The sequence below is a fragment of the Camarhynchus parvulus genome, chromosome 9, assembly GCF_901933205.1.
Source record: "Camarhynchus parvulus chromosome 9, STF_HiC, whole genome shotgun sequence".
NCBI classification, from domain to species: Eukaryota; Metazoa; Chordata; class Aves; order Passeriformes; family Thraupidae; genus Camarhynchus; species Camarhynchus parvulus.
The window spans coordinates 12,140,767-12,155,926 of NC_044579.1; the positions used below are offsets into that span (position 1 = coordinate 12,140,767).

At 51.1% G+C, this 15,160-nt stretch overlaps 1 protein-coding gene across 1 annotated transcript; it reads right to left on the reverse strand.

The window, feature by feature from the left end:
• Window positions 1-531: 531 nt before the first annotated feature.
• On the reverse strand, window positions 532-6,408 carry APOD (apolipoprotein D). The gene is made up of 5 exons (XM_030954561.1): window positions 6,165-6,408; window positions 5,093-5,246; window positions 4,714-4,835; window positions 2,841-2,929; window positions 532-1,657 (listed from the first exon to the last, which is right to left on the reverse strand). The coding sequence occupies exons 2-5, from the start codon at window positions 5,213-5,215 to the stop codon at window positions 1,422-1,424; spliced, it is 570 nt and encodes a 189-aa protein (XP_030810421.1). The 5' UTR covers window positions 5,216-5,246; window positions 6,165-6,408; the 3' UTR covers window positions 532-1,421.
• Window positions 6,409-15,160: the final 8,752 nt, after the last annotated feature.

The following is a 15,160-nucleotide window of genomic DNA, read 5'->3' on the forward strand; positions in this document are numbered from 1 at the left end:
GTCCCTCCCATCCTGGCCTCCTCTGACTGGTTAAGATTAGTGACATACTGGCTTCCTGCTCCGCTCCTGTAGCTCTCCCAGGGCAAGAAAGTGCTCTGCAGCACGCCCACTCCACCAGAGTCCCACCAAAATAAGTGTAGAATGTTTCCTGCAGATTTACAGCATTCTACATCCGAGTCATTATTTCTTCATGTCAGTAAAAGCAGCAGGAGATGGGGGTCACTGTCAGCCAAAGCCACAACACACAGTTGCTGGCATGGCTCAGACAATGGGAGGTGCCCATACATCCAATCCCAGAGAGCTGGAGGGAGCTCCAGGCTCCTGGAACAAACCATTTGCCTTCAGCAGTGGTTGTCATGTTCACTGCAGCCCTGCTGTGGTGGTGCTGCAGCCTCAGAGGAGGGGCAGCCCCCACACACTGAGCCCTCCAGCCTGCTGGCAAAAGTTGTGTGGCTGGGAGGGTACAAAAGGCCTGAAGCAGGTATTTTTATTTCATTTTTAATGAGTTGCATGAGTGCTATCCAAGCAGAGTTGTCGTGGTGCCTGCTGAACACCTGCCAGGGCAGATGCAGCGCCAGCGGGCACTCGGCACGTGCAGCAGCAGTGGCAGGATGTCAGGCAGAGCCTGCTGTCTCCTGGTGTTCAGGGAAAAGCCTCTGGAAGACAGAACAAGGGAGCAGCCCCATCTCTTTATGTCTGCTTACAAGTACAGTCAGAGCTCGCCCCTTGGGAAGGCAGGACCATTCTCATTAGAGGTAAGAGAAGGACACATACAGACATTGGGGATGAAATGATGCTGAATCTCTGGACATTTTTAGATTTAAAATACAAAAGGCAAGATCTGATTTCTGGCAAGGAGGTCTGCTGACTTACAAATGCCTACAGCCCTGCATTGGAAAACTTTCAAGACCCCCAGCCTCAGTTCCCAGGCTGCAGGACTGACCTACCATGTCTGGATGTTGCTATGCAAAGGCAGTGCCCAGTGTAGCTGAGACACTGTAGATTCCTGGCAGGCCCAGAAGCATCAAGACAAAATTTGGAAACGAACATGGGGCTGTGTGATGAAGGATTTTTCCCCAGGACTAATACTTGCACATCACAGCTCATACCCTTTCCTATCCACGTACTGGAGGACTCGCAGCAGCAGCAGCAGCGTTTCAGGTCTGCACTGCAGGGTTTCTTTCTTTCACCCATTAGCACTGAGTCAGTCAGTTATGCTACAAGTCAGAGAAAAACAAAAAGAGGGGAAGAGCAATACAGGGAATGGCAGCAAGGAGCACCTCTGGGTTGGCACTCTACTGTTAGCAAAGAGGAAACTACTGTTATTAAAATTCTCAGGTACACAGAGAAATTCTAATGGATAATAAAGCAAGCAACAAAGTTTATCTCTGGTCTGGTGCTGTGTCACTGCATGCCAGGAGTTACATCTCAGCAGGGCAGTTGGCCTGGTCGGTGGGGATCATTTTATCGGTGTCGATCTTGTAGGACTGGAGAACACTCTTCAGGTTCTCCACGGTTTCTGGGTGCATGTCAGGAGCTCTTGACAGAATCCAGGCATAGTCCATGTGGAAGAGCCAGAGGATGTTAGTGCAGGAGTAAACCAGGGAGTAATTTTCATAGTCAGTGGAGATGACCCAGTAAGGGGCAGCAGGCATGACTAGGAGAGAGGAGGGCACCATGATTGCCATGTGTAACCAGCTCTGGACAGCTCTGCAGCACCCCAGCCACAGCTCCCGGGACTGTTGCCACTTTGGTTGCTGCACACTGTACTGTGGTCAGTACAGGCAGCTATAATTTATAAAAGCCTACCAGGACTCCTTGTTCTGCCCAGAGGAACTTGGGAAAGACACAAAGCCCTGACTGAGAAGGTCTTTCTGGAAAGTTAATTCTATGACCTGAACAGCTCTCCTGGGCTGATGAAAGCCAGCCCAGCCTCACCAGAGTGGGGGTGCTGGCTGCCAGGAAGGAGCTGTAGTGCTGGGAGCTGACACTGGTGACAGGAGGAGCACAAACCACCCCCCACTGCCATGGGGAACCCTGGCTCAGGGAGCCAGCTGAGCCCTGAGCTGCTCTGGGGCTCACACCCAGTGAAGGTGGCTGGGGCTGCACCTGCTGCAGGTGAAATGGCTGTGGTGATGCTGTAGCAGTGCAGAATTCAGTTTGGCTGTGCTCATGGAGCAGTCATTGTACTGCCTTTGCACCTACCCCTCCTCCTCCCATTTCTCCAAATAACCCCTCTGCAAAAGAGAGCTATGAAACTGCCAAAGAAAAGGTGTCAGGAGCAGAATAAAACACAATCCAAGGGGACACTGCAGCTCACTTTCCAGTGCTGCTGCAGACAGAGGAAAGTGCTGTGCAACGTGGCACAGCACCTCAGCAGGCCCCTGTGGGGTGTTAGAGTGACAAGGGAAGGAACAAGCTAACAAAACCATATTATTAATGGTTATTAAAAGCCACTTGTATGTAGAGGCAGCGTGGGCAAGTAGCTGTACCATAGTGTGCAGAGAAACAAGCTTATTCTTGGCTCTTGCAGCACTGTGGGGCTGCCTCCCCCACCTCCCTGTCTCCATCTGTGGAATGACCTGGAGGGATGGCAAGGCTGCTGATCTCTCTTGCTTTGAGACCAGCTGGTGAAGAGTTCTCCACCACTGAGGGGGCTGTTGCTGTAAATGGCATATCAGTGCCACCAAACCACTGCCTGCTGGTCACAACGTCTATTTTTTGCTGCCGTGCTAAAGTCACATGGGGAGCTCCACCCCCTCCCCCGGTGCCACAGCACGATGCCCAAAGCACAGCCCTGCCCTGGGCACCTCCGGGGAGCCCTCCCAGCACACACTTACACCAGTTAAAGCGGACACCCAGCTTGGCCGGCTGCTTCACATCCATGTGCATGAGCTCTCCTTCAGCTTCATTGATTCTGCCATTGGCACTGAGGGGAGAATGACAAAGGGGAGAAATAAAGTCAGGAAGGTGGGAGATCTCTTTTTATCACTTCCACTAAATCATCCCTCCTGACACAACTACCTGTCAAGAGGTGGCTGGAATAGGTACTGGTAAACCCCAGCAGCCCTGAGGATGTTTTCAGCAGCACTAAGGGCACAGCAGGTCCAGGGTCAGGTGCATCTGGGTAGATGGTCTCTCTTGTTAAACCACCCCAGCATCCCAGGCTGTTTCTCTCCAAGTATCCCTGCCAGCTGGATGTCCTTTGGTTCCAGGGTGACAATGACAGAGGAGAAGGAAAGCAAGACCACTCTGCACTGGGTGGCAGGAACCCAGCATGAGAGGATGGGAGGATCCCATCCATTATCTTGGATGTGCCAGGGAGCAGCTTAGCTCCTGGTAGTTGTGGAAGGCATGTGTTCACTTCTGTTTAATCACCTGTGCTTTTTCCAGGTCACTGCACATTCCTCCTCAGGCAAATTCCCTGTAACTGCATGGTGAGCCAGGGTTTCTTTGGCTGCTTGTTCAGAGCACTGCCCTGCTGGCAGCAAGCCCTAAGACTGGAGCTGCCCATCTCATAACAGCATTTTTACATGGATGTCTCAAGACCTGGATGCTGCCTATCAGACAGGAAAGTTTCACGCTTCCCTGTAAAACAGGAACAGCCAAGGAGGTAGAAGTGAATGCTGCCAGCAGCAGAGGTCAAGGGGCTGATGCTGGAGCCATGCACACCCAAAATATTCCTGATATTTCGGGTCTCGAGCTGCTGCAGTAGTGACAGCAATGACTGGATGGATCTCACACAGATTAATGCAGGCAAAAATGAATGTCCAGCTGTTTGCCAGGCACAGACCAAGCAGTGGAGCTGCTGAGACAGTGCTGGGCACTCTGTGAACAGCAGGCATGCTGCTCTGCCCCGGACACAAGGGATGTGTTCCTGTGCTGCTGTTATTGTGGGTCAGAACAAAGTGCCCATGCCATGCCAGGAGCACAGGGGACAGCGCTGCGCTCGCTCCCTCTCATCCATTCAGCCCCTCACAGCAGCAGCCCACAACAGCACAGGCTGGTGATGGAAACAGATTAATTAACACCTGCATCTGTCCGTGTAAAAATCCAGGAGGACTCAGGATAATTGCAAACTGTCCTAATTCCCTAAAAAAGGGAAAAGCATTCACTTCACCACTGATTTAAACTGACAATGATTTACAATCCCCTTGCACAGCAGTTACTACCTGTGCAAGGTAAATTCTCCAGAGACAAGCTGACAAATATTTAAGTAAAAACTACTCATGTGCTTCACCTTCCCTGCCTCTTCTCCTTGTGTCTCTTTACTCTGGAGCAGAAAGGAGCACAAGGCACAGGCACTTCTGAGCATGCAGGGGCACAAGGTGGTAGCTGCCATCCCATAACCAGCCCCACGATCCCCCCAGAACAGGACCCAGGGCATCCAGCTTCTCAGCCATCTCTGGAGCTGACAAGCCAATCACAGGGGAGATCCAGGCTATTTTATGCTGAGGTCACCATTTACACTTGATCTATCTTCTTATCACTCACCTTGGACAATGAGACAGAGACCTGATGATCTTCGGGTCACTGGCAGGAATCAGAGACCCATATCTCTCAGAAGAGCTACTGCAACCACAGGCTGCCTCCCCCAGCACCCTCAGCCCCAGCCACAGGCAATTTAGAGAAAAATGAACACCGACGACAGCAAGAGAGGTGACAGCAGTGCCACTGCCACAGTGAGGACATGGCCCGAACACAAACACTTACAGCATCTCCTTGTTGATCACCTTGAACTTCCCATTCTCCTTCAATGAGTAGTTTGCCTGGATGCAGCTTCCTTTCTCAAAAGTTGAGGGCAGCTTCTCTATCTCGTACCATTTCCCCAAATACTGACAGAAGAAAGTTTAAAGACATGTTTTTAACATGAGTGAGCTGGAGCAGAGCAGCCTGTTTTTGTCAGCACAGTTTTTGCCTCTCGGTGGTTGGGACCTGGGGGGAGCAGAGCTGCAGACCCACACTGGCAGCTGTGGCACAAGGTGTGACCAGAGCTGCCACCACCCCCGCCCCCAGGCAATTGCTGTCAGTCCCATGCCCACTTCACTTAACTAGCTACACCCCACAAGATTTTTTAGAAAACTTTTCACACCTTGTTGATATCGAATTCTTCTTGAACTGATGGATCTGGGCATGGTCCCATATGAAACATCTGGCCTTTCCCAACGCTGAAGAGGCTGAGCAGGACCGAGAGCCGCACTGCCGTGCCCAGCATGGCTGCACTGGGATGCAGGTGGGAAATGCACCTGGGCAGAAGGAAAACAGCTGAGCTGGGGCCTCCCTGGAGCAGAGCTTTGTGTGAAGTGCAGCACGAGGGATAGGACATGCAGCAGGGCACCTCAGGGGCACAGCAAGGAGGAAGGAATCATGAGAAGAGTGCCAAAGAAGTCCCAAGCCCAAAACAGCCTTAAGCCCTGCCTGTGCTCAGGCTGCACCCAGCAGCTCCATGAAAAGCCCGGCAATGCCTGGTGAGAACACTTGTACTCATCACCCACATCTGACACCTAGCAAGGTGCAGGGGTGATAAATGTCCAAGGACCCACAAGAGCATCATTGTTTGTCCAAAGCCAAGGCAAGGGGAAATGCATGATGTTTGCTTTAAAACGGTGGAGCACAAGGAACATACTCCAGAGCCAGCGGAAACCTGGGGCCCTGAGACATGGATGTGAGCTCTGTACACCTGCAGTGTACACCTGCATGGCAGGAGGGACATCCCCAGGTAAGCCAGAAACTGCAACAGGGTGAGAGAGCTGCCTCTGGAGGGGTCTTGGTATGCCAGGATATACACAGCACTGCAAGGCGGGGAAGTTGGTACAGATTCAAATCCACACCAAATACAACAGGAACAGACACCCACACACATGGGGTGAGAAGGGAAAGGACAGGTTTTCCTGCAGAGCAGAAGCAGGAGCTGTGCTGCTCACACCCAAACAGTTGCTGGAGCCAGGATGCTGCCCACATGCTTTGGGCTCTGCTTGGGGCAGCATGCACAGACCCTGCAGCACTGGGCTGCTCTGCTTCCCTGGCTGTAAACTCCTGCACAGGAGCAGCAGTAACATTTTGCCCAAGTTCAGAAGAAAAGCCCAGTCTGTCTCCAGCTGCAGGCACAGGCCCTGCTGCAGACACAGGCAGTTCCCATTTTGAATCTCCCAATTCAGACATACCTTGGTGGGCGAGGCGCAGTGATGCTCCGCAGAGGACCAGGGCAGCAAGGAACAGCTCTGTGGTGAGCTCTCTGCTTCTCTTTATAAGTGTGCTGGGATCATCATTATTCAGCTCTGGAACAAGCCACTCCCTGGTCGTCGACTTGTTTAGGTTTTTGGCAGGCCAGTCAGCTGCCTTGGATCAGCAGCTGGTACGAAGCTGGAGATGGGCTGCAACTTGGCTGCTCACCCAGGCAAACAAAGGCACCCCACGTGTCTGGGTACTGCCTGCAGCTGCAGAGCTCTCTGCCTTGCAGCCACTCACTAAAGCCTCAGGCCTGGGTGCAAGTGGTAGGGGAAGCAGAGAAATGCCACAGCCTTTGAGAAGGGCTGGGGACAGCAGCAGCTCCCATCCTGCGCCCTCTGGTCCAGCAGCAGCCATGGCCATGCTCCAAGGGGGGAGATGCAGCCTCCTCTGCCTCCTCCTTGAGCCCTGGAGATCCTCCAGACCACTGCAATGTCCTTGTCCCCATCACAGTCACTTGCTGTGAGTACATGAGGAGCATGAAGCAGCAGAATGCATCACAGGTTTGTCTGAGGAGCTGTAAGACCTTTCAGCAGTTTTCTTCTAGACTTTTAAATCTTATTACAAGGAAAGATGCTGGTGCAATTAATTCCCTGCTGACCCAGCACTTTTTCCAACAGGTGCCCAGCAAATGCCTTTGACAGCAGAGCAGCCATCTGTGAAGACAGCCGGTCCCAAGAGTTATACAAGAGTTGAGTAATTGACAGGAAGCTCTCTGTGTTTAATTACATTCTAATCAAATCTCTGTTGAGACTTTCTCTCTCCAGATGTGTTTTTACATGCTGCCCTGCATGCCTTACTCACACATGCACACACACGAGCTCCTGACTGCCCAAATGCCACCCCAAGAGCCACACACAGCTCAGTCCTGTCCCCTTCTGGGGCCATGCAGCCCAGGTGTGCCCTGAAACAGCACAGCCAAAGTGTGTCCTAGGACCTCAACAACCACCAGAGCTGTGCCTGGCTCATCCAGCACAGAGCCAGCAGCACCAGCTGGGGGTGAATGGCCCAGGGAGCACACGGTCCATGGTCTGCCACAGTGCCTGGCTATAACTGGGCTGGCACTGCCATTTTGGCTCCTAGCACTCTGCAGCCAGAGTCACACCAGAGCATCGAGGTGCTCAGCCAGCCACATTCCACGGCGCTGTCATCTTATTGGAGGGGTTCCATACTGTAGTCTCCTTATTTTAAAAGTTTCATACCTCCTTGGTGTTTCTTGTGGGCAGCTCCTCAGAGCACTGACTCTTTCTTCTTCATAAAGCAGCCAACTGACTCCAGTTCCCTACTTGACCAGCCACCCCACTCTTTTATAGCACTCTTCTTCTCATTAGTTACAGCTGTGGCCTGGTAAAGTCAGGCCTGTTCCTAATCTTTGATAACTGGCCCAGCTGCAACTCCTTAGGGGCAAGATTACTTTCTACACTATCTTAATTTTCTTATATTCTATCCCCTTACACCATGGAACTCCTGCTGCAGGAGTGTGCAGGAATGGGCCATGGCCAGGATGCTGAGAAGTCAGGAGCCAGCAGGAGCTGACACTCCTTGAGCCCAGGGCCTGCTCCATGTCCCACCTGTCCCTGGCCCACAGCAGGAGCCTGCTGTGAGCCACTCCAGAGCAAGGGCTCGGGGAAAAGCATAACCTTATAATTGCACCTAATTGTGGGGTGGGGTCTCAGTCATCTCAGTCATCCCCACCCGGTAAGCAGTTTGTGCCCTGGAGCAGAGGAGGGGCCACACATCAAAGGGCAGGAAGATAGAGCAGGAGAGGAAGGAGGAAAGCTGTGGAGAAACCAGGGCAAGGAGGGGGGCACCAGACACGCTCGGAATGCTTTGTGCAGGAATGAAACCTCCCCACATTTCTGGGCAATGAGGCAGCTGCAGGGCAGGCTGCAGGGCTGGGGCACAGGAGGATGGGACAGCGCTGCTGCAGGGCAGGGGGGCTGCGAGGGGCTGGGGAGCAGTGGGTGCAGAGCACACACGGGCTGAGGTGGCATGAGCCACATGGCACGTCCAGGGGTGACAGCATTTACAGACAGACTGCCTTGGCTGGGATAGTCTCACACTGCCAGTCGTCTGTTTCAGAGACAAAGCTCATCTGGCTCCAGTGAGACAATGCAACAGCACTGAGTGCTGCCAGCAAAGAAAACCCCCTTGTTAGAGCAAGCTAGAAGTGCAGAGAAAGTTCAGCCAGCAGATGGCTAGGACAGGGCAGTGCCACTCCACCTGTGACATTCTACCTGTAGCAGACCTGGCTTAGGGCAGGAGTGAGATTGTCCTGCTGCACCCCCCAGGTATCAACTCTTGGCACCTGTAAAACAGAGCAGCTTCAGCCAGCCAGGCCTGGTGGGGACCTGGCTCCCCGGGGAAAGGCTGTCCTGCTGCACTGGGTCTCCAGCTGGGATTTCAGCAGCTTGAGAACCAGGATAACTTGGGAGTGCTGAGGGTCCCACCATGGAGACAACGTTGTTTGCACGGACAGGTCTTCCTTTTTGCCACTACCTTTCATGGTGCCTTCCATTTTGTTTTTCTTCCTCTTCTCCAGGAAATGGGGCTTTGTGCTGGCCAACAAGTTGCAACACATATATAGAAAAAAAAATCAACAAGTAGGAGGCAAGACAGAGTAAAGAAAAGCAGGTGGGAATTTTCCTCTGTTCCTAGGAGTGGCAAAAGGTGCTTTGAAATCGTTTATGCATAATGGTGTAAAATTTTTAATTACACTTACAACAGCAAAGGAAGTAAACAGACTCTGGATGCATGAAGTGGCCTCTGGGATATGGGAATTTGATCCCATGCAAGTGCACAAAAGATGTTGTGATTAATTTATATACAATTAGTGAGTAGCTCTCCACCTTGGAAGTTATCCAATTATGTATTCAAACACAAGAAACCAGAGAGAGAATTTAGGCACTTAGAAAACAAAAAAGGCTGTTATTATTTAAGGGACAACCCCTATCATGCAGGACCAGCAGTGTTTCTGGCTGCGCTGGGGAAGGCTCCTCAGCCTAACTGGCATTGCTGCCAAGATCTGAATCCCTGAAGAGAGAGAAGTCAGAGGGATATTTACTCTTCAGAAAGTAGAAAGAACAAAACAGAGAGAAGGTCTCTGTATGCAGAAATACATTGCAGACCTGGACCAGTGACAAAGCTTTGGCCCAGTGCCGTCTCACCCCTATGGATGTGCTCACCATAAAAACTGGAGTTTAAGCAGTGCCCATAATCCGGTGGTTTTGCTATATTCCAGTGTCTCACATGAAGGGCTGCCTGATGCTGCTAAATAAGGTTAAAAAAGTTTTGTTGATGCATTTGCTGCTGAGTTCTCACAGCAGACCCTGGGTACAGGCAGAGCAGGCATTCAGCCAGGTTTGTCCTCAAAGAGAGGAGCAAGGAGTGCACAGCCTAAGGGGGCAGAGTAGGACATCTCCAAAGGATGTAGGAGCAGATCCCATGGGCATTTACCAGACTCCTGTGGGCCCTGTCTGGGAATGCCCACTCAGATTTGAGCACTGTGTCACTGCAGGGCCCTGGCTGTGTGAGTCAGCTCAGCACAGGGTGCTGCTCCCATCCTCTGTGCCCCACTGAGCCCAGCCCAGAGAGCAACCCAGCTGCCCTGCTCTGCATCCCCTTCTCAGAGGAGAGCTCCCGCAGTCCCTACTGGATTCATTATGCTTTTTTCTCAACCAGCAACATTTAGCCTATTGAAACATACTGTAAATGATCTAAAAAATGTCATTAAACATGTTCAGAGAGCTTTTTCTGCAAAGAGATTTTCTATTCTCACAGAGGAAGCACAGTGATCTGTTCACAGCATCACCAGCTCTGTCCAAGAGATGCCCAAGTAAGGCTATTTAAGCCCACAGCCCTATTTTCTGAGGTTAAGCCATATTTCAGCCCTTAGCCCAGGCATGCTTTAATGCAGTTATACAATTATATTTTCTATGACCTATATACAACCTACATCTTCCTCACGACACAGATTTCTAGTGAGTGGGTAATCGCAGCTCTGCTCACGGAAAGAGAGAACAGCCTCTATTATATTAAGGAATGCAATTAAGAAATCTCCTGCAGATTATGCTGTCCTGCAGCCAAGCAGGAAGCCCTTTGGCAGGGATGTGGGCTCTCCTGCTGCCAGAGACTTTGGAGCCTGCTTCAAGTCAGCAACTTGCATTCCTGGGCACCAGGAGCCCAGGAATCACACAGGGAGTTCAGGGGTGGCCTCAGACTCTCAGATATCCCTCACTTTTAGGCCTCAAAGCTCTTTTATATATGTTTTATATATGCACCAGGAAGACCCAAGGGCAGCACTTTGGCCCTGAATGACTTCTTGGCCAGCCAGCCCAGCATTTCCATCCCATATCTCTAAGTCCCCCCAATCTCACACCACAGTTCAGAGGAGAATTTTAAGAATACCCTTTCTGAAAGAGCAAGTCTCATCCCTCCACACAGGCTGAGAGCACAAAGACACTGGCATATGTGTTTGGCTTTGCCTGTGAATAGCTGCATTGAGGCCACTGAGCCCAAGCACACACAGCTTGCATTGAAACACAAGCCTAAGTGTTTGCTAGACTGGAATTTACATTGTACAGAAAATAAATAACATAAATTCAGTGGTCAGTGCTCTGACTTTGGTGCAATGCATGGTAACAGTATGAAATGGCACAGAGATGCCATTCACAATGAGTTTCATTCAAACCAGTTGGGAGATTTTAGGAATGATTAGTTTAGACAGTATTAAAAATGCTTCTATCTGTGCTGCAGCCCAGGAATACTAGTCAGGTGTGTATTTCAGTATAAAGAGACCTGACTTGAGGACATGCATGCATTTTCCACATGCCACATCTTGCATTCCCTGACATAATTATTCTTGAGAAATGGTTGCTACTCATGGACTAGAACAAAAGCTTCTTGCACCAGGACAGATGTACAGAAGTGTAGGAACTTCCTTGGGAGACAATAGATAACCTGGGACTGATTTTGATTCTGTAAGTGCCCGTGCACAGAGAGAGCTGGAAGCCAGCTCCTGGCTTGTGCCTGCAGGAGGGAAAGCTGCCTGAAGCAGGAGCTGGGCTGGCTGGGCCAAGTGCCATCCCTGCCCACAGGGAGCTGGGGGCTTTCTGCTCCTCTCAGTGCCTCTTGGTGCTGCAGGAAGGGAGCAGCCACCCCCTACAGGTGTCCCCAAAGCCTGAGGGAACCGGGCAACCCATGTGTGCTTCAGGGCTGTGAAAGAGGCAGTGGTGCAAAAAGAAGGTCCAGATGTGCTCCTGGGCTACAGAGTCTTAGGGACTTGCTTGTTGATAAAGGTGTCCAGCAAAAGAACATGTGCAGGGAGGGGAGGAGGTTGTGACTTACTGTGTGGGCCGAGAGTATATAGGAAAGATGGGGAGAGAAGCATTTCCTGTGCATGCACATGGTGTGGCAGCAGCTCCCAGTAAAAGCACTGGCTCCATCCCCACAGCAGTGCTGGCCCTGAGAAAACTCAGTGCTTGTCCCTTGTTGGGATGGACAGACCACTGCATCCACTGGCTGTGCCCTGCAGCTCTTCAAAGCCACCTCGTGCCAACAGCCAAGCCACCACACCATTTCACCCTCTTTAAAGATGGCCACAGCTACCTTGAAGCTTTTTCTGAGTCCCCAGGCAGATTTTCTGCAGGCACTTCCTCATTATCAAAGTGCACCTCAGCTGTATTGGAGTACTTGATCCACATTTCTTCTCTGGAGGGCTGCCAGGCCAAGCACCTGCACCAGCTTTCCCCAGGGAGGGGAGCTGTACAGCCATACTCCAGACACCCACTGGATGTCTCCAGAGGGACACAGGGACTGACTGACACATCCCTCCCTGCAGTAAGTGATGGAGCCATGGGGCCTTTCCAGGGTGCATTCCCTCTCCCAACAGCTCCCTCCTTAGTCATGCTTCCTGGAGCAATGGTTGCCTCTCATTAGAGCTGGAGAGGGAAGGTGCTTTGCTGTGCTCTGTATGCTTCAACACCTCTGAGCAAGGAGAAACCAGGAAGGAGACAAAAGGACAACCTGCTGACTGATTGTCATAGTAACCCTGGTTAAAGTCTGACCAGGAAAATTACTTCTCCTACAGCACTTGACCCCAAAAGGTGATAGGTACCACCCACACCCCTGGGAGCACAATTGCTCTGGTGTCCAGTAATAGACCATGCAGTTTTCCCCCAAGTTGCTGTTCAAGGTCCCTGGGCAAGGTGCCTGTGGGGTGATGGTTAACCTTGGTGCCTGTTTAAGAGCAGCACAGTGTTAATGCCTGCTCTCACCCCTGGCACCTTCCTCCCTGCAGCTCCAGCAATTCAGAGGACTTTAAAAGCCACTTGTAGCAGCCTTCATGCAGAAGACTGGAGTCACCACATTTATTATTCTACCACAAAAAGTAATTCAGTCTGTGGGAAGGGGGATAATACTTATTCTGGCATCAGTTATAACAATAACTCCAGCATGGGCAGGGTGGTGGCAGAGGCACTGGGAAAATAAGAGAGCTTGGTGCAGGTAGAGTGATTTATTTAGGGCATTTAAGGAACATGTAGCAGTGCCAGGGCCAGAAGTGCTTCATCTCAGTCCCTGCTAAACCATTGAAACAGACCAGCTCTTATCTGCTTCCTCTGCTGAACACTCTTTTTACAACCAAAGCAAGAATTCTTTCATTTTTCCTGTTTTGACTTTATTAATGTCTTGGCAAACACAGTGAAGGAAGATCTCAGGTGACCACATCTGTTCCATCTGTATGCTGGAGCTGGAAACAACTAGGAAACACCACTGCCCTTCTCAACATCATTGGCTAGGTCCTGCACAAAAAAGAGTTTTCTTACCGGGGGCCACGCCCAGGGGGATGGACAACCTTGTGCCATGCTGGCTGGGGAATACCCACTGGCCATACATATGGGGGTAAAACACAATCACCTTCCCTGTAAGGGCAGAGAAAAGCAATAGTGCACAAGGGGGTGGGCAGAGACCCCCTATGACAGTGCTCTGTTGGCAAAAAGTGCTGAGAGAAAGCACCCTCAGGGAACCAAATTCAACTGCCCTGCAGGCAGTGAATTAAGGCATGTTCACTAAGTGCACTGAACCCTGGCTCAGCCAGGCACTGTGCCCAGAGCTGCCTTCGGCACCGGCAGGATGATGCTGCCAGCCATCCTGCCAAGGGCTCTGGAGAGCTCTTCCCTTCAAGACACCACAGGAGAAGGCACTGGATGCTGCAGGAGACCTGCACATACAGCTACTTTGTGCCTTCTGATAAGCTGCTGTCAGGACTGAGGTATTACTTATCAGTATTTTGAGGTGGAAACACAGGTCTGCTCTCACCTCAAAGAGCACCAGGGGAGAGGATGATAGGGCTGTATCAGTAACATCCCTGTGGCCCTTCCAACACTGCTGAGAATGAATTAACTGTATCTGGCCCCAGGCCAGGCCCTGGAGGTGGAGCTGGCTCTCTTACAAATTCTCTATTTGTAGCATCTCTCCAATCCCCAGAGCCCAGGCTGCTGGCTGAGAAACCTGCTGGTATTGGTTTGGACATTTTTCAGTATTGTGGTTACACAAGCTGTAAACTTGTGTTTCAAAACCTCAGCCAGAAGCACAGGTGCTGCTGTTGCTCTTTACACAGCACCAGCATGTTTAAGGAGGATCTTTAAGCTAGGAAGATAAACCCATCCTGAGTTTCTGAGGTCTTCAAGTTTCCAAAAGGCTGAGCAAGCCTCCCGTGTGCAGGTGCACTGGGTGGCACTGTTGCAGAGCTGGGTGCTGCCGGGCAGAGCTCCCTGCAGAAACCCCGAAGGTCCCATGTCCAGGCACTGCCCTGGCCACTGGCAGGGGGCTGAGCCAGCACCTCTCTGTGCAAGGCAGGACCTCATGCAGAGGACTGACCACCTCTTGGCTCCTAGTGCCATCACAGAGAAGCTGTCGATATGAAGGGAAAACCAGGACCACTTCACAAAGGCTAAGGGGTGCACTAAGGAGCTGGACCATCACTGCCTTCCAAAGCATTGTGAGAAACATGCAGAAAAAGGTGGGACAGTGCCTCAGCAGCTGGTGCTTCAAAAAAAAAGCCATGGCAAGCTTTGGCAGTGTAATTCCTTGTAGCATACTACAGCAGCAATGAGCATGGACTTCCATGGGATTTCAATGAACTTCTCTCTCTTTTGTCCTCAGGCTTTGAAGGTCACTGTCAACTGGAATTGAGTTTTCTTCCCTCAGTTACTCACCAGCAGAACAAAAATCTGGCCTCAGTGCCATATTAGTGCAACTCTCTGGCGTGAAACATGTACTCTTCTCTCCCCCAGACACCCAGAGCTCCCCTACCAGGCAGAAACCAGATCAGGCACTAACAGATCAGACACTGACAGCCCTCCTGAGCACTTCTCAGGGGGCACAGGAGGGGACTGGGGCTCACATGCTGTGAAATCCTTACCCTGGTTCAACCACGAGGTCCTTGCACACCCTGGGACACTTCTTGGCTTGCCAGTCTCCGTTCTGTCCGTGAGAGGAGCTAATCCTTATCACCAGGCAGCTGTAGCCCTTGCATTAGTTACATGAAGAGTGCTGAGGCAATGAAGAATGCACAGCACTGCTCTAAACTATCTCCTTCAAGGGAAACCACACAAAATACAAACACTGACAGTGTTTACAGAGAGGCCTCTCTAACAGCCTTCTGCTGAGGAAATGGGCCATGCTGCCCATTCTGCTCCAGGCAGTTCTCACTGAGCCTCCACAAACCCACTACCTGCTGAAACATCATTAATTGTTATTATTAAACCGCCTCCTTAATTACTGAACCTAATTAAATCCCAACCTCAGATTCAAAAGTGGTGGGAAAACAGATGTAGAAATGAGCACTGGAGCCAGAGTGATATGCTTTAAAAATCTTACAATGTATTTTTCTCTCTGTGCAAATCAGAGCTACTTAACATTAATCACATTT

Coding starts and splice junctions, on each gene's coding strand:
- APOD (XM_030954561.1), bottom strand. CDS start 5,215: ATGCTGGGCACGGCAGTGCGGCTCTCGGTCCTGCTCAGCCTCTTCAGC. Junction 4,836..5,092: donor AAGAATTCGATATCAACAAG/GTGTGAAAAGTT, acceptor TTCTTCTGTCAG/TATTTGGGGAAATGGTACGA. Junction 2,930..4,713: donor GTGATCAACAAGGAGATGCT/GTAAGTGTTTGT, acceptor TTCTCCCCTCAG/TGCCAATGGCAGAATCAATG.